Raw genomic sequence first — 18,898 nt, 5'->3', positions numbered from 1 at the left:
CTTGCCTCAGCTCCTTCAGTTTCACGCGGCACTGCTTCGGATCCCTGTTATGGCCTCTGTCCTTCATGCCCTGGGAGATTTTGACAAAGGTTTTGGCATTTCGAAAACTGGAACGGAGTTCTGATAGCACGGATTCCTCTCCCCATACAGCGATCAGATCCCGTACCTCCCGTTCGGTCCATGCTGGAGCTCTTTTGCGATTCTGGGACTCCATCATGGTCACCTCTGCTGATGAGCTCTTCATGGTCACCTGCAGCTTGCCACGCTGGCCAAACAGGAAATGAGATTCAAAAGTTCGCGGTTCTTTTCCTGTCTACCTGGCCAGTGCATCTGACTTGAGAGTGCTGTCCAGAGCAGTCACAATGGAGCACTCTGGGATAGCTCCCGGAGGCCAATACCGTCAAATTGTGTCCACAGTAGCCCAAATTTGAGCCGGCAAGGCCGATTTAAGCGCTAATCCACTTGTTGGGGTGGAGTAAGGAAATCGATTTTAAGAGCCCTTTAAGTCGAAATAAAGGGCTTCATCGTGTGGACGGGTGCAGGTTTACATCGATTTAATGCTGCTAAATTCGACCTAAAGTCCTAGTGTAGACCAGGGCTCAGGATCAGTGCTTATTTGTAATGAAAGAGGTGCCGGGGCTCAAGCAAATAGGTTCCGGGGCTCAAGCAATTTTTTTACTTTCATAACTCAGGCAACAAGCACAGAGATTCCGGGGCGATGAACTGCCATGCCTAGTGGTGCAAGCCCTGGCACAAGTAGAGCGCTGCTTAGGATCTTGGCTTTAGGTGAGCAGATTTTGAAAATCTTGGCCTAGGCAGACAGCATTACAAAAAGGGGGAATTTTTTCCTCCTAAATCCTATCTTCTAGCTAGCTAGCCGCTTAATGTTGAAATTCCTTTTGTGCCAGATATGCACAGTTGATTCATTTGCTGAACATGCTACTGTACATACCAATTTATTTCATAGGCTGGGTTATGAATGCAGTCTATCAGAAAGGAAATTTATAGCTCAGTTTAGAATCACTTTATTAGACAATGGAGTTCCCATTGTATGCGTAGTGAAGGTTGGTATTAGCAGTAACACACACAACCCATGGTCTGCACAGACGGCACAGATTTGTGATTTCTTGCAAAACAAAATATCAAAAAATATATACGAGGTGCGTGGTCCACTTCCACCTATTGTAACATGTATCCCAGGAACGATGTTTCAGTAAGCAAAGAAAATAAAAAAAATACAGACCTGATCATCCTTTCAGTCCTTTGTTGACACCACTTCATTTGAGGTATTTTATGATTTGTAAATTTCTTTTCTCCTCCTCCTCCTTCATCATCATATGTCTTCTTTATACCATGTATGGCAATGATGGTAGAAACTGATAGCAATCTCCCATCTGACTGATTTCCATCTGTCTCTAGCTAGTTCAGTTTTGAGCATTCATTTTTCATCTTTCTGCTTGTAGAAGCCTTCCCAAAGTTGCTATCTTCCAAGATTTTCTGTCTCCTGCTCCCTTTCCCACATATTTCAAATCATTGCATTCTATAGTTAGTTAATTTTCTTCCTATTCTCTCTTTCTTTGTGTCACTTCTTCCAGTTGTCTTCTTGATTTCCAGTTTTACTCCCCCCACCTTTTTGTGTCCTTTTGTTTTGCTTTAGTCCACCCCACCTGCCTTATTCTTACTGTCCTTTATGTTTTTTTCTCTGGTCCCTGTTGTTCTTTCCTCTGTGCATTAGTAAATAAAGCCTTTACAAGATCCTAGTCACAGACTTGCATATAGTTTTACTAATGTCATTTGCCCAGGACCTGGTTGTTTATAAGTATTATGTTATAAATGTTACTTACTTGTACTATCTGAAATTTCAGATACATTGAGTTTTGTAATCTCACACAAATTTTAATGTAATAAAATGAAAAAGTATTTTGGGAGGAAATGTGTGCTTTTGATTGGCCTTTTAAGGTGTGGTTTGAGAAACCATCACTAATAGAATATATGAAAAAATATGGGTTTTTGCTAGTAAAATACTTGTCAGTAATATAATACATAAAACCAGAAGTGACAAAATATTTTAAGGACCTACCATTCTTTTCTTCCTTCAGTTTCTGTGATTCTGTTTTAAGGGCCTGCTTCACCTCTCACATACGCCAGTAAGTCGTTGTTGACCTCAGTGAAGTTTCTCCTGATTTACACTGGTACAAGGGAGAGGAGAACCAGGCGCCACATGTGTAGCTCGGCAAGTAAAAATCCACTCCATAGGAAGAATCTTTCATAGTAATGTTGTCTCTTTTTATTTCAGTGCAATGAAACATCCTTCTTTTTTGAAGCACGTAACAAAACCACATGCAAACATCTTTGGAAATGCTGTGTCGAGCACCATACGTTCTTTAGGTGAGTGGAGGTAAAGTTATTAAGATTTTACTATGTTATGACAACAGAAGATAAATGTGCTGGTTGAGATTCTTGCTGCACCTCTCAGAAGGATAGCACAAACTCACAGCACAGGGGGTGATGGGTTAGGGTGGCCTTAAGCCACTCTCGTGCCCTCTTGATTCTAGGCTCCTCTGTGAGCCATGCCCTACCCAAGTCTCTTTCCAGGCATAGTTTTATTCTTCTTCTATAGAATGTATGCAAAAACATCAAACACAAAAAGCATTTCCTCTTTTCACCTTGGGCTGTCGCTCCTAGAGGCTTTTCCCTTTGACTCTCACAGTGCTGAAAAGAGGATACACCCTTCATTCCAATCTCCCTGCTTCAAGGCCTACTGCAGAAGCCAACCTCCCTCCTGTTGTTCCCACTCAACTGACCTCTCTCAGCCCCTCTATAAGGCACACCTGAACCCCTGCTCCCTGGCCCCTTCCCCATCTGGGTCTGATAAATTGAACAGAGCAGGTTGGCCTCAGGTGTCCTGGCCCTCAGAGGGACAAGCTACCCTGTTGCACGGCATGACTATGTACAGCAAATCCTGAGATGTATGTATGCATCTTCAAATGATATGGGCATGTCCCTGTGCAAAGCAAGTTTCAGTTGGAAGCAAATTTGTTCAGTTGTGTTACAAACCCTTGTAAAAGTCCTGCCCTGATAATATTGCAACACTGACATGCCCTCAACAATGGGCACAATGCTCCCTTAGATGTGTTCTCAGAATGTAAAGATGAGGAAACTCCATGACTTCACACACTCAGAATTTATTCACCATTCTTTCATGGGATAGAAGTTCGCAGGGTTTGTCCCACCACCAAAGAAGTGGCAAGGTCTTTGGACCTCCAAAACTGTGGCACTTGGTGGAGTAACAGGAGGCAAGGGCCATTCAAAACCCTGTAGCTTTGCACTGCCTCCTGTTCCTCAGCTCCCCCAGGATGCATGCAGCACAGCTAATACGGGAGGTGTGCTGCCGGCCCTCTTCCCCCATCAGCTGCTGATCCCAGGGTGTCACTCAAGGGTAATCCACATTACAAAGGAGGAACTTGCACAATTTAACAGTGACTCAGGCCCGGTCTACACTGCAGCATTAGGTTGACATAAGGCAGCTCACATAAGCTATGTCAGTGTATACCCTACAGCCTTGCTCCCGCCGATATAAGTGCCATACTACACCGGCATAATAACTCCATGAGAGGTGTAGGGCTTATATCAGTGTAGTTAGAGCGACACAGTGTTCCTGTCTGTAGACCAGTGTTCCCCAAACTGTGGGGTGCAACCCCTAAGGGGGTGCGGAGGAATGTTCAAGGGGGCTCTGCTGGAGCCATGAAATGGACAAGAAAGCCAGCTCCCCAGCCAGGCTGCTACCCGGTCTCTGCTGTAAGCCAGGCTGCCACCCAGGCTCCTGGGTCAGGCTGCCACCCAGGCTCCCCACAGGGAGCCCTGCTGCCCCCTGCGGTTCCGGCTCCCTGCTCCCAGCCAGGCTGCTGCCCAGGCTCCCAGCTCTGCTCTGGGCTTCTTGGCTCCCCGCTCCCCTCTGGGAACAGGGCATCTGACTGGACACTGAATGTAAATCTCCTTGCTGGGAGCCTGGCTTTCCCCGAGCTCTTGGCTCCCCACCAGGAGCATGGCAGCCGACTGGACTCTGTGCGCAGATCTCCCCGTCGGGAGCCCAGCTGCCCCCCTGCTCAGGCTCTTGGCTCCCCGTTCCCTGCCAAGAGCACAGCAGCCAACTGGACTCCGGGCACAGATCTCCCTGCTGGGAGCCCGGCTGCACCCCCTGGGCTCTCGGCTCCCCGCTCCCAATTGGTGTAGTGTAGACATGCCCTCACTCAGCATTAACTTTCATGGGGATTGTGACAGGGCGACATCCTGTTCCTGTCTTCTGTTCTGTCTACATCGACTATAAGACTTTCAGTTGTTAAACACTCAAGCACAGTTTAGTTACATTAGCTCTTCCCACTACCTTATTGATCCATACACAATAGTTATTTATAGTGTCAGTTTCTCCTCAGTTCTTTGCTGAGGAGAGGGAAGAGATCTCGCTACCCAGAGACCTTTCCTGGTTTTGGCTCTGCTAGCCTGCCTCCCTCTTCTGTGCTGCTTTATACATTCTGTGTTAATGGACCAATTTGCTTGTTAGTCCTCCCCCAGCCCATTCAAATCCATTAATTAGGCCCCATCAAGGTCACCGTGGTGGAAATTGATTGGTATTTAAATGAGTGCTGGCTCAGCTGTTGATTCCCAGGACTCTGCACAGGAATGTTCTGTGGGGTTTGGGTAAGGGTGATGGCACAGAAAGAAGCCATCCATCTAGATATAGCCTCACCTGCATGGATTCATGGAACTCTGAGCCCCATGGAGCACCCATGGGGATCCCGCCTGCCATGACATGGGGATGAGGAGTTTACAGAGGAGCCATGCTTCCCCTTTGTGGACCTGCAAATTTGTGCCCACAATTTCTGTTACGAGTGGAGGAGATTACTTTGTCTTATAATAGCATTGCATCATCCTAAAACCATTCTACATGTACATTAATTAGTTTATTTACTATATATTTGAGTGTATGTAATTTTACTGTGTCATGTTATTCTTAAAATAATGTAGAATGCCAGAAAATGAGTCAAGCTCTCAGTCAAGAAAATTCAGCAAGTTTGGATCCGTAGGCTATAAACATCGGTACAGGTAAATCTATTTCACCTTAAAATCTTTACATTCAGATCATTTCCCCTCAGAAAAACTGTTAATCATAACATTCCAGTTCACAGATTAAACAGTGTGAGATGCAGAGCCAGATTTTCTGGTCTGATTTAGCTGTGCTCAAAGCAGGAACTGGGAGGGAGGCAATGAGGCAGGGGCCAAGGTTGCTTTGTGGCTCCCTGATCCCTGGGGGCCAGTACAGCCCATAGCACAGCATAGAGAAGCCTCAGGGATGTTCTAAATTACACCTAGCCCATGGCCTGAAGGGGCTGTTCCAACAAGTGTGGATCACCAGAGCATGGAAGGATCCTGGCCAGGATTCTTATGCAGAGATCTAGCACTAGGGATGGCAGAGAGCCGTAGGGAAATCTACCAACTATGGGCATTCCTCAGAAGGCCAGTTAAACTAGCTTTACAGCCCAGAGTGTTGCCAAAGCAGTACAGATGAGCCATAGTGGGGCTAAGGATCTGGTGCTTTTTGGCTAAGCTAGGGATAGATCAAACCAATTTGGTGAATTTAAGGTTTCCTTGTCTAATGGTTGGGGCACAAGATTTGGAGCCAGAAGACCTGTGCTTTAGACCCAGCTTTGGCAAATATATGCTGTGTGACCTTCAGTAAGTCAGTTATGGTGTGATTTACAGAAGTGCTGAACACTTGCAGCTCCAACTTCCTTATGAGCTGCAGGTATTCACCATCTCTGGAAATCAGGCCACTGACTTTTCTCAGGCTGGTGACATCAGTCAGGAGTGTGAAAAATCCACACCACTGACCAAAGGAGCTATGCTGACCAAACCCCCGGTGTAGATGCAATGAGGTCAATGGAAGAATGCTTCCGTCCGCCTAGCTACCATTGTTTGGGGGAAGTAGTGTTCCTACATGGCGTAAAAACCCCTTCTGTCTATGTAGATTGTGCCTATGCTGTGTGGGGTTTTGCCAGCATAGCTATGGCGAAGGAGCTATGCCAGTGTAATCCCTATAGTGTAGCCATACCCTCAGTCTCAGTTTCCCCATTTGTCAAAGGGAGATAAAAACACTTTTTCATCTTTGTAAGGTGTTTAGAGACCTTTCAACAGAAAGTGCAATACAAGTCTTAAGTACTATGCTATACCATAATCATGGAACACCATGGCCAAGTTTGAATGTCACAGTATGTAGTACAGTATCCTTATCACTGCCTCCCAGGAACACAAACCTAAAATCGTAAGTCATATAACCCTCAACATCTTAAGCATCTCCCGAACCTCAGTTAACAAAAGAGGGCCAAAATCTTAGTAGAGAAGGATATGGCTCCACAGGGGCTTCCAATCTTCTCTTTATTGGAGTGACCTTATGTATGAATTTGGAGTGAAAGCTCCTTACAATGAGAAATACTTGATTCTGTGCCAGAGTAGAGAGGACCCAGGCTGTCTACCGCCTGGAACAGTTCTGCTGATTGGGATGTGGCAGACGCTTTGCTGTAGGAGAAGAAATTTTGCCTCCATTGCACCCATGGCATGAGATTTAACATTTTTTTGTTGCAGTTGGCCACACTTAAGTATTTCTGCCCCTGGTGCTCTAGTCTCATACCTTCCCCCTTCATTTGTCACAGGCTGTCTGCATACAGCATCAAGGTGGCTGGTGGTGATAATGAATTCACCTCTTGGGATGGGTCTTTGTCGACTGCAAAAATGTTTTTTAAACATTCCAGATAATATCTTCTCTTATCACCAGAAGGGAAAAAGGAATCCTTACTTGTGCTGTGTTGATCTGCAAGGGTTTTCCCCAGACCTAGGTTACTGTTTTAATAACTTGGAATTTTAAAAAAGATTGGGACTATCCTATTACAGTTCAGCTACTGGGCATTTGAAGCGTATTGATTACCAATATGATAGTGAACATTATTTAATTGGTTGGTATTTGAGATTCAGTAACTGTTGCTTCATTAAATGCATATTGGCAACTGTAATTAACAGCATCTTCATGTGCTTAAAGCATCAACTGTTTGCTTGCACTGTAGATCTGATTCCCACTACCCCACCTGTTCTTTATTTCATTGTTTTTTGGGGGTGGGTTGTATCGTTGAGGGGCAACAATAAAACTGCACTTCTGCATATGTAGTGTAAGCTCAAGACAGAAGCTGTAATTCCATGCCTGAGGAGAGGGGGTCATAACCTTTTCTTGTTAGCCTCTGGGTTATTTGTTTGTTTGGAGTCTGGTAGTTTGTAAGCAAGCTGAACTCCCCATTATCAGATTAGTTGTTTAGATTTGGTGGTGCCCAAAGGGGATTAATGAAGGCTGCTGTTGGGGGCTTACAAAGGTTAACATGGTTGCAGAGCTATAACATTTGTTAATATTTTTTGCCTAGCCTGCAGAATAAAATAATTTGAAACTTAAAACCAATAATACTTTGATCCAATCTGATGGTTTTTTCCCCTTAAATATATTTTCTGATGTTTAAAGAAATTAAAAAAAAAAAGGGTTGATGCAAATAGATGTTCACATAACTCAAATACTAATTACAATGCTTAACACATGGTATCATTGCTCTTCACTCATTAGAAATGCTCCTGAATGTTTTTAAATCATTGCACTGCAGATGTGGCAACTGGGAATTACTGCTAGAAATGATCTTTCCAAAAACCTTAATTTAAAATAAATGTAAGAGCGATTTATAGAAAAATGTAAAAGTCTCTGCATTTTATTTTTGTTGAAACTGAAATACTGTTAGATAGTATTAGTGTTATTAGTAAAATAATGTTAGTGTTTAATTGATCTTATTGTGTGACAGCAGAAAATAAATAAAATTCATAGTGCTATCTGGTTAATATATCTTATTTGTTCATTCACAGATGTTTTGGATAAACCTGCATTTGTCATTTATGATTCATATCACTTTAAGGTTAAATCCAGAAATTCTAGAATAAATTTTTAGTCTTGCTATCTGGTTTTGTTTTGTTTTTTATAGGGAGAGGGGAAGTGTAACTTAATTTTACTGAAAACAGTTCAGTAACATAGGTCCAAACTGGGGTCACAGTTTTTTGTGATACAGAGATTTACCTTATTTGTTCATTGTATGTTATGAAGCTTGTCTCTATTATACATTTAATTTTTTGTTTGTTTAATATCTTTCCCCATTATTGTTAACACAGAAACGCTTAGGTTTTAATTACTTTAATTAATTTTTGTTTTTTCCCTAATGTCTAAAAGAAAGAAAAATTTGAGAGCTGCAGTGGGTGCACAAGGCGATATGTTTTTCAGGAACAAGTGCCTATATTTACAACCTATGGCCTAATTCACATTTATACTAAGGCAACTTTTTACACTGTAGTCATGTATGACAGAGCTTTAAAATGGGTGTAAATATAATTTCTCACACTGTGAAGTCCCTTTTACATTGCTTTTGCAATGAAAAGGGGCCTTAGCATAAATGAAAATTAGGTCCTATAATTTTTTGGTGTTAACAGCTTGTTGCAGTCTGGCATTGCACTGAGTTTGGTGTCACTTTATCATTCCCATTTTGATGCTGTGAAATATTAAGGCAGCAATGTGTTGCCTCAAACAGAGCAATGTTAAGGTATATTTTAGTAAGACAAATGACTCTAAAAATTAATTCAGGAAATAAAATGACAGCAATCAAATTACATGCTTGAAGGTTATCGTGAGGCCAAAAAAAGGCCAAACTGTGTTGGCTACTGTCTTAATTCTCAGTAAAGTAGCATTTTGTGTGGATTCTGGAACTGTTTCCTTAAACTCAGTTGGAAAAATACCAAATGCAGGAGAGAATGGCATGATCTGTTGGCAGTTGTGCCAAGGTATGATTTGAAACAAAATCACAATGAATAGCACTGTAGTTAATACCACACAACCTGCTGTGTGAGCAGGAATATTAGAACTTGACTCAAGGTTCCATGGGTAAAAGGTTGATGACTAATTCATTGGTCTCCCAACCAGCATAATTGCTCTAACTAAAAATGTTAAATTTCTTTAAGGTTCACTTTGCAATTTTCCATTTGTCCATCATATTGATTTTGTTGCATTTTCAAGTGGCAGGACAGCTTTGCAGATGAGCAGAGAACTTTCTGTCCAGCTTCCTCGGCCTGACCAAAATGTTGAAAGAAGTCGTAGCAAGACTTATCCAAAAAGAATGGCACAAACACAACAGACTGGTAAGCCCTATTTGAACACTTCTGTTTATTTTGTCTAAGAAGAAGCCTTTTCTTTGGCCAAAGATGATTCACTCTGTTTTCAGGAAGTCAAGCTGAAATTACTAAATTTTCCTGAAGTTTCTCTTTAAAATGTGTTTTCTACCCTATTTTTGTTTTAGACTGACATAAATATACTAACATTAGCTGGAGCTAAGATTTCCAACTTTATGAATAAAAGTGACAAAGGAGTGTGGATTAGTGATAGAAGTACATTTTTGTAGATTCAAATATATAGTACAGTAGAAAACATGAAAAACATGTAATCAAAAGGAATTTCTTTTATTTGCTATGTTCATAGCACTCTGCAGTTTGGACTATGTGAGTGTGAATTGCAGCTCACCCTAGCATGCTGTACTGTAACTCCCCTCTGTGGATGCTGCAGGTGCAAATGAAAAGGCACCTAGTTCTCATTAACTTAAGTCCTGTTTAAAGAGAACTTTATTAACCCAAACTTTTAGTTTGTGCTTGTAGTGTCCACATGAGGGAGTTACAGTGCAGCATGCTAGTGTACGCTGCAGTTCATATCCCTGTAGTCCAGAATGTGGGGCCATCTACACAAGCCGAGAGACTCTGTGAGCAAGGTCTTGTGTCTTAAGCAGAATATTAGACCTACATAATTCCTCTGGCATCCCAGAATTATGCATCACTGCTTCACCCAAGGATTCTTCCCCTCACTGTTTCTCTCCAATACAGTCCAATCAGTCTAACAAAACTTGTGATGTTTATTTTGATGTTAGATTGAATTTAAGTTGCCACCCTCCTTTGGATTTTCAGTGTGATTTAGATATGTGGGTTGAAAACTCATAACTGCATTGTCAAAATGTCAGGGGGAAGCTGGAAGATTTGGCAGCTAGGTGGGGATATTTAGGACTAAGAGGTGACTGCAGGAATTGGTCCCAACATAATAAATAGTTCCTGAATTTTAGTAATAGAAACAATAGGTTTTACGATTTTAGGCCTCTATCCAGACGAGTACTTACGCATGTACCTAACTTTCCATGCATGAGTAGTTTAATTGACTTCAGTGGGATTACCCCTGTGCATAAAATTAAACATGTGCACAAGTGTTTGCAGGATTGAAGATTTAGTCAATAATACTTGAAAATTTAGCCAAGTTTTCTTCTTATCACAAGTTAATTGAAATATTAGAGGCATTCAAGAGCCCCAGTTTTTTAAACCTAGCCTATATTGTTACTAATGTGGTGAAATTATAGATTTTTTTACTTTTTAATCTTAATGTTGTGTTTAATATTTTCATCCATTCTCCATACATTTTCTGATATTTGTGCATCACATTTGACAAGATTTTTATAGAATAAATAGGAAACATTAAAATAAAAACAAAAAACAAAACAAAAAACCCAAACCCCAAAACAACGAGCATCCCAACAACCCTGAAATCCAACTGCTTGATCGTGGAATAAATGCCAGTGAGTCATTATCTTAATTTCTTCCTATATCTTTGCATTTATAGAATGGTAATGTTTTATGAGGATACTGTTTTATCATCTGTTCCATCTTACTAACTACCTAAATAGTTATCTAGTGGCTAGAGCATTGATTGGGAGCTAGGAAACTGGAATCTAGTCCTAGCTTTGCCACCAGGCTCTGTGGTCTTGGGGCACTTGAGGCAGAGAGATTGATTGATTTGCCCGACTGTCAAAATTAAGGTAGTAATGGTTACTATTGTACCTGCCTCACATTGGGGGTTGTGAGTATTAATTAGTTAATGTCTAATGCTTAAAATATATAGAGTGGGATTTTTAAAAGCACTCAGCATTGGTTTTACTTTGCTCACATTGAAGTCTGTGATAGATTTGGGAGCAGAGTCAGGCCAACATGAAAAGCTTTTGAAAATCCCACCAGTATAGCACCATATAAATGATCATCATTATTATTGTGTATTTATTTCCTAATCTGTTTATATAGCTATTCATATCATGGGGCAGATGTTCCCCATCTGTATTAAACATGAGTTAGAGGGAAATCTGCATTGGAAACCCTGAAAGATTTTCTTCATAAGCTTTTCTCAATATCATTTCCTTCTAATGAAGGAGCTTACAGCCTCCTGGAATGGAATGCAGAGGGCAGTTATCTGGATCCAGGAATGTTCTGTGCTGGTTACAGGTCTCACCTGTTTGATTTTTAAGCAAAAGTTAGTGCTTGCAACGGTAGCATTACTTCCCCCTCTGTGCCTGTTAGTTGCAACCCTCAGGAAGGGGTGGAACTACTTTACCGTTCTCAGAAAATGTAAACAATTTACAGTATATGATTGTCCGAGCTATGCATATGAAGAGAGGCACTCCTTTGCTTACAGGCTACTTTATGCGGCAGAGGTGTGTCGGTGCATAAACATGTCAGAGACTAGCTTCCTCTTGAAACTAAGGCAACGCCTACACTGTGAGCTAGGGATGTGGCTCCCCAGCTCACGCATGTCCTTGCACTAGCTCTCATCAAGCTAGCATGACTGTAAATAGCAGTGTAGCCATGGTAGCACTGGTTGTGGCAGCAGAGACATGTGCCAAGTACAAACCTGCCACAAACCAGTGGGTATGTATTTGGCACGGCTCAGACGTGTCTCTGCTGCTGCTATGAGTGCTACCATGGGTACACGGCTATTTATACTCGTGCTAGCTTGATGAGAGCTAGCGTGAGTATGTGTACATGAGCAGGACAGTCGCATCTCTAGCTCATGGTATAGACATAGCCTGATTTTTGCTTTTTGAAAACAACAGTAGGACTCTGATGGATTTGGAAAAACAAGGTGGACCAATAAAAAATATTACCTCACCCATCTTGTCTCTCTAATATTCTGAGACCAACATGGCTACATAACACTGCATACAACATTTGGCATAGACATCCATTCAGCTGCACTATTCAGTATTTCTGTTGATAGTTTGAAATGGATCTCATTTCCTGCCTCATCTCTCTCCTCTAATTTTGCAGAAAAGTACATGGCTACTCAGTGAGTGATCCTGTCAGCTGTAACATAAATCTCCAGTATCTGTTCAGTATGGGCACTTGAGTGTCTTGTATTCTTTACTACTCTATTGTTTCAGTGGCAGATGTTCTGTGCTCATTGATAGTTGCTGTCATTTTTCTATGGTTGTGAGAAAACTGAGACCTATTATATATATTTGTTTGCCTGTAGTGATGTGCAAAATTCCACAAGCAGTGCATTTCTGTGTTGTTTTGTTGAGTTACAAAATTTTGTAGCTCACAAATTTAAATAAAAAAAAACTTTTTCCCCATGTCCACATATATATGCATATGTCTATAGCCTCTTTCACATGCACCGATGTGTAGAGTATTTTATTTTTAATTTAACTTATGTACTCAGTAAACCATTTATCACCAAATGAGTCCCAAAAGTACAGCCACTTTCTGTTGGTGGGTGTGCCTTACTTCTAAATGACTATCGACGAAAATGAATACGTGTTGCATATGTCACTTAACCTCTTGGTTAAGGGGAAAGGGGAGAGAGCCAGAACGTTCTCCATGGAGAGCAAGAAGCATTATAAAAGAAAGACATGCATGTTCCTCTGACAGGCTGTCCTGACACTTGTAACATCTTTGCATATAAATGAGCATCTGTTTGAAACCTCATTTTTCATTTTGCATATGGGCATGTACGTTGATAAACCAGGTTAGCCCGCTTTCTCTGTTTAAAAAGATTTTCAGAGGTGAAGGGTGGGTTAATGTTTCTCTCTCCATGCTGGAGTATAATTGGATACCTCATGTGACAGGCTCTGCTACATCTCATTGGTATAAAACCTACACTTTTCACATAGACTCTTTCTTGAATGTAATCATGTTGAGTCCTATTAACTCAGTAAATCAATTCTGCCTCACTTGATTCATATTATGCATCATTTGATAAAAATATGAGCTAATAGCAGACTTTAAATCCTACAGAATAATTTTGATTTAGGAGATGAGTTTGGTAGGATGAAGTAGTGTTATGAGTTATTTAAAGCTTTCCCTGCTGAAGGTATCTGGGAGAGTAATATGACATAGCTTATTAAAATAAATACATTTTTTTAGGATAGTTAGAATTGTACCAGTTGTCATGATAACTAACCATTCATAATATTATATTTTCTGGCATGGTGTAATAGAATTAAACATGCATTGCTTAGCATTTTACACTGATTTATTTGACTTGATTTTGCCTGTCTCCTAATATGAATTATATATTCCTTAAAATGTTTTGTGCCAAGCACCATTTATGTTAGCAGCCTGTTGGGGATGGTTTAACTTTTGCTTTATTTTTTGCCTTGTGCTTGTGTCCCCCTGTACAAGGGATAGGCACAGTCAGAGCTCCTGTGGTGAGGATGGAGAGCCATGGCTAGGGATGGTGCACTATGCACACTCCCCCATACACCTGGGAGTTCTGGATGGGACTGTGTTTCCTGAGCCACAATCTATCCTGGAGTTCCCCTTGGGAGGGAACTGCTCCACATTCCCTCCAATGTGGGACTGTGTATAAATCACACAATCTAGCCCTTAAAATCCGTACTCCCTCCCTTATCTCATAAAAATAAACTTTTCTGCCACCCGCCACCTCCAGTTCCTCTAGTGCAGGGGTTCTCAAACTGGGGGTCGGGACCCCTCATGGGGTTGCGAGGTTATTACATGGGGGCTTGTGAGCTATCAGCCTCAACCCCAAACCCTGCTTTGCAGCCAGCATTTATAATGGTGTTAAATATATAAAAATATTTTTTTAATTTATAAGGGGGGTCGCACTCAGGCTTGCTGTGTGAAAGGGGTCACCAGTACAAAAGTTTGAGAACCACTGCTTTAGTGGCCCTGTGCTGATTGTCATGACTGATTATATAAAAACATTGAATTTACCACATATTGTCCATTTCCCATTGTTCTCACCACTGTACTGATAGGGTTAGCAATCCCATGTAACACTGAGTGGCTCAGAGTACTTCATTGTCACATTGGCCCATTATTACATGGGTCTAAACTTATTAGCATGGCAGCCAGTGACTGAACCCCATAGTAAGAGTGGGAGCAGATGCTGAGAGGATAATGATGGAAACATTTAATTTTTGTGTGTGCTTGTTAAATATATTTGGGGCTTAAAATGGAGATCTGGAGGAGGGAGTGTACATAGTGAAGAGAGGAAAACTTTAGGTTTATTCCTAAAAATATTAATTAAAAATGATCTGGTTCTCTTGATGGGATAGACAGTTTGATTTTGGCTTGGCAGCTTATCTTCCCAGGAACCAGATTAAAGCTGTACAAAAGCATCCCTCTTATTATCCCTTTCTTGAAACGTTACATATATCAGCCATTCAGGTATTAGAGAAAAATCAGACAAGGAAGCTTTAATCTCTATGTATTTGATGTGTATCAGTTCCATTAAAGTGAATGACTTTAAAGGAGGCTTTTTAATTATCTGTTTTACTGCAACACATAAAATGCTAGTAGCCTAGGCATATTAGGAGATTTGGGTGCTCTAAACATATGCTAGATACTTGTAATCTATGAACTATGAGCAAAGTATAAAACCTTATTTAGCTGTCCCATTACATTGATTTCATCCCAGTGTATCTTCACTGTCTCCACTGGAGTTACTGTGATTTTCACCAGTATAAATGAGGTCAGAATCAAGGCCTTAGTGTTGATTTTCTTTATAATATTTTTTCTATAAAACTTTAAGTCATGGGTTTTTAGAAAAATAAATGGGCCATGTTTGACCACAGTAGTTAATGTTTACTAACCACTGTTTGTTCATTTACTAAATAGATTGTCTATTAGATTTTTTTCTACTTTGGAATTTGGAGCCATAACACTGCAATAAAATTCCAAAGAGCGGAACATAAACATTAATCACTGTACTTCAATTTTAAAAAAAGAGAAAAAACAAATTTCTTTTCTTTACCCTTAAAATCTGCAAATCTGGTTTTCTCCTAGCTAAACACTCACAAAATTAATTGGCACTCCAGGGTGTTAGCACCAAACAAGCAAGGTTAATTTTCTAATTTGGTGTTAGGTTTGGAGAGTTTCCTTCATAGGTTCAAGTGTACGGTATGAATAGCTGACTGTGCTGTGCTCTTAGCCACTTTCTGGTTTAATTTAGTTGGGAAAGGGTTACAGTAAAATTTTGCTCTGTTTATAAATCATAAACACCACCAGTGGAGCAGTGTTCAGGATCCCTCATTGTTCTGTAGCATTCTATTGTGATCAGAATGGCATTTTGAGCAGCTTTCAAAATGCTGGAGACTAGATTGCCTGATGAAAAGGTTATTTATCCTTTTTGTTAAGTGCTCCATTATAAGAGTTCCTTAGGGGTATTCTCCCTGGGACAATGTTTATGTGACCCCCATCTACTGCTACCCAAAGATTCTGGTTTACTCAATAATGAAAATGCATAGTTTATAATACATTATTATTATTATTGCTTTAGGACCTGATTCACCAGTGCCTTGCATGGATGTTTACACCTGTGCAAAGTAGTGGGTGTAAAATGCTACCATTCTGATTTCGGAGCAGCCTAGGTTAGGTGCGGTCTGGAAGATCAGGCCATTAATATTTATGGTGCTGTACTATACCTTATCTTTTCAGGATCAGGGCCCTGATCTACTAGGCACTGTGCAAACATATATTCAGGCACAGTCCTTTGCCTGAGAAGACTATATATTATCATGGGATACCACAGGGCACATCTCATTTGTTGTATGCAGTATTGTCAACCCCAAACATTCAAAATCATTAGTCAGGCCCCAACAAATCATGACATTTTCTTAAAAATAAGGATTTTTTACATATATAATAGGTGTTGAATTTTTTATTTTAGCCTTCTGATTTTTGAGCCTGTAGGGTACACTCAGGTCAGATTTTCAAGCTTTTCTCTGCAGCAGGGCTGGCTCCAGGCACCAGCGAACCAAGCAGGTGCCTGGGGCAGCAAATGGAAAGAGGCGGCAGGAGGTCGGGCTCTGGGGCGGCAATCCATCCTTGGCGGCGGTGGGAATTTGGCGGCCGCTCCATCAGAGCGCGTTTCGCACTATCACTTCGCCTCCGTGTTCAGTGGCAAGGTTGGGTTTGTTTGTTTTTTTTGCCGCTTGGGGCGGCAAAAACGCTGGAGCTGGCCCTGCTCTGCGGGTATGGGGAGAACTATTTTTTTAAAGGAATACTGAGATTCTCATGGAAGAACATGTCTCCAGAAGCTGGGGGTTTAAGAAAAATACCAAATAACATGACACTCATGATGAAATCATGAGATTTGACAACAGTGGGTATAGATGCCAGAGTCACTTTGTTTAATTTGAGTTCTCTCACCATAGGATGTACTCAGTAGTATGTAGAGTGAGATTCTGAGATGATAGGTGATTTAGGAAATCACATTTTCATCATGATCTCTGAGTAGTCACTGTACCCAGATCCATATTTCAGACACTTCCCCAATTCAGATAAGTACTGAGCAGAAAAGGCCTCATTATCTTTTCACCTACCCCTGTGAAAATGAAGAGAAACTCTAGTGGAGTTATACTGGTGTAATACTGATATGGGACTCAGAATCATTCCAAATATCTCCATCTTGCAGTGGTAGAGCTATTTTTACCAGACTCTTTTTTTGTGCCATGGAAATTCTCTGCTTATAATTGCAGTCCTGGTAAAATAGGGACAGTCCTCTTTTTTATATGATGTCCCAGTTTCCTGGGAACTTCTTTTGTGATGACTGAAATTCATCAGTCAAAGTGTTTTTTTTTAATAACTACAAAATGTTTGTTCAAGACTGAGTGTTCAATGTGATGAACGACATTTGGAGTAAAGAGAAAAGTTTAATGAGGATGAAAACTATTAAAGCTGTTCTTTTGCTCAAAGTGAATGTTAACAAAATTTACTCAGAGTTGTATTTATAAAAGTTAGTTACTGGATATCCTCCACTCTGAGGAGGATAATGTTGAGTAAGTAGCAGCACCAGAAGTCATTAAAAAGTGTTTTGTATGATTCGTTGTGACCCTAAGAAATGTTGCTAGTTCTCAATTTTGAAAATGTGGTCATTTTATAATTGACACTTCTATCAAAACTGTAACATTTTTACCTTTTGTAAAATGACATTCAAAAAGATGTGAAATTCTTTTCTAACTTCGCTTTTTTTGTTTTATTACAAATTTTGATAAAATGTTGATTTGGCTATTTTTACTTTGTGTGTGTGTGTGTGTGTGTGTGTGTGTGTGTATATATATATATATATATATGGTTGAGAGAAAAAATAAACTCAGACTACTGGTTTAGGACAATATTTAATGTTTTTATTTAACAGGTAGTTCCAATTTAAAAATTAAACTTGTCAACCAGTTGTCTAGACTATGTTCTAAATACCTTGGGTATTTCTAAAACATACACATGTAAAAATCCATCAAGTTTCAATATTTCTGGTTAATAACATACAGCACAGTGCATGAACTTCCAAGAAAGTGGTTTTTTTTCTTTTGGTATCACTATGCTCTCTTCCCATTAGTGGGTTTAAATACAAACACTATATTCGGATAATGTCAAGGGACTGAGTTTGATAAAAAACAGACATGAGTTAATGATTCCACAAGACTCCTAAAGTTGTTTAAATTTAGGGTTCTTAAAATTTAATAATCTATTTATATTCCACAGCAGAAGTTGACATAATAAGGATTATTGTAAAAGCAAATAAAACCATGTACACCAACCCTGTCAGAAAGTTCAGGTAATGCAAAATAAAGTTCAGATTTTATTGGACAAAAGTAGGAAAAACTGCAGCTATTCATATATGAAAGGATTCTATATATCAAAGGTATTTCCAAAATACCTGTTACTTTAGTATCAAAGCACCAATAATGGCAGATAAATCATAGCAGTAGGATTAGTGTTAGAACAATTTTTTAAAGAGTCCATTTTGTATCCAGAACCACATCACAATTTCTACCACCAGTGATCATATGAACTGCCACAGAAACATCAAAGGGTGCAAAGGGCAAAGTATGCAGCCCCATCCACCTCAACAGCCACCCGACTTCATCCACCGGTCAATGGTTACTTTTGGCAGGACATTCGAGAGTTGTGACATAACAATAATGCCATCCCCACCCGTTTCCAAAGTTTCCTTTGGTGGTGCCTAGAATACTTTGCCTGCAACTGGAGAGCTATAACAGACAAGTGGGTATCATCCATTTTGGTTACACCATCAAGTTTTTTTCTCCTCCAAAACCTCCTTCCTGGCCCCTCTTTAGGCACCACTCATGAGGAGCTCCTCCACTAGGAGCTGAACACTCCTCGAGCGAGGCGCTATAGCACAAGTGCCACCTCACCATCAAGAAAACGGGTTCTACTCCAGCTAGTTGATAGTACCCAAGAAAAAGGGTGGATGGATGCCCATTGTTGACCTATCTCAGCTGAATATTTTATTCACAAATTAAAATTCTGCATAGTTATATTGGCATCAGTAATTCCCTCCTTGGAAAAAGACGTGCTTTGCAGCTCTTGTCGTGAAAGATGCTTATTTTCATGTAGACGTTCACCCATCCCACAGAAGGTTTCTCAGGTTTCAGATAGGACAGGAACACTACCAGTTCAGGGTGCGCTCCTGTTCGGTCTGGCAACA

The 18,898-nt window shown here is 40.5% G+C and overlaps 1 protein-coding gene across 3 annotated transcripts in view; it reads left to right on the top strand.

Annotated features, from left to right (window-relative positions):
• The window catches only part of EPB41L4A (erythrocyte membrane protein band 4.1 like 4A), a 225,738-nt gene that overhangs the window by 143,539 nt on the left and 63,301 nt on the right, over positions 1–18,898 (top strand). For all 3 annotated transcript variants that reach the window (XM_084627984.1, XM_084627983.1, XM_084627985.1), the window contains exons 11-13: positions 2,297–2,388; positions 5,026–5,103; positions 9,143–9,264. In XM_084627984.1, coding sequence (XP_084484110.1) covers positions 2,297–2,388; positions 5,026–5,103; positions 9,143–9,264 — 292 coding nt within the window. The remainder of the gene's footprint in view (positions 1–2,296; positions 2,389–5,025; positions 5,104–9,142; positions 9,265–18,898) is intronic.

This window comes from Lepidochelys olivacea (genome assembly GCF_965140295.1).
Source record: "Lepidochelys olivacea isolate rLepOli2 genome assembly, chromosome: 5".
Lineage (NCBI taxonomy): Eukaryota > Metazoa > Chordata > Testudines > Cheloniidae > Lepidochelys > Lepidochelys olivacea.
Note: the sequence above shows the minus strand (reverse complement) of the source record. Positions and strands in the feature narration are given on the sequence as shown.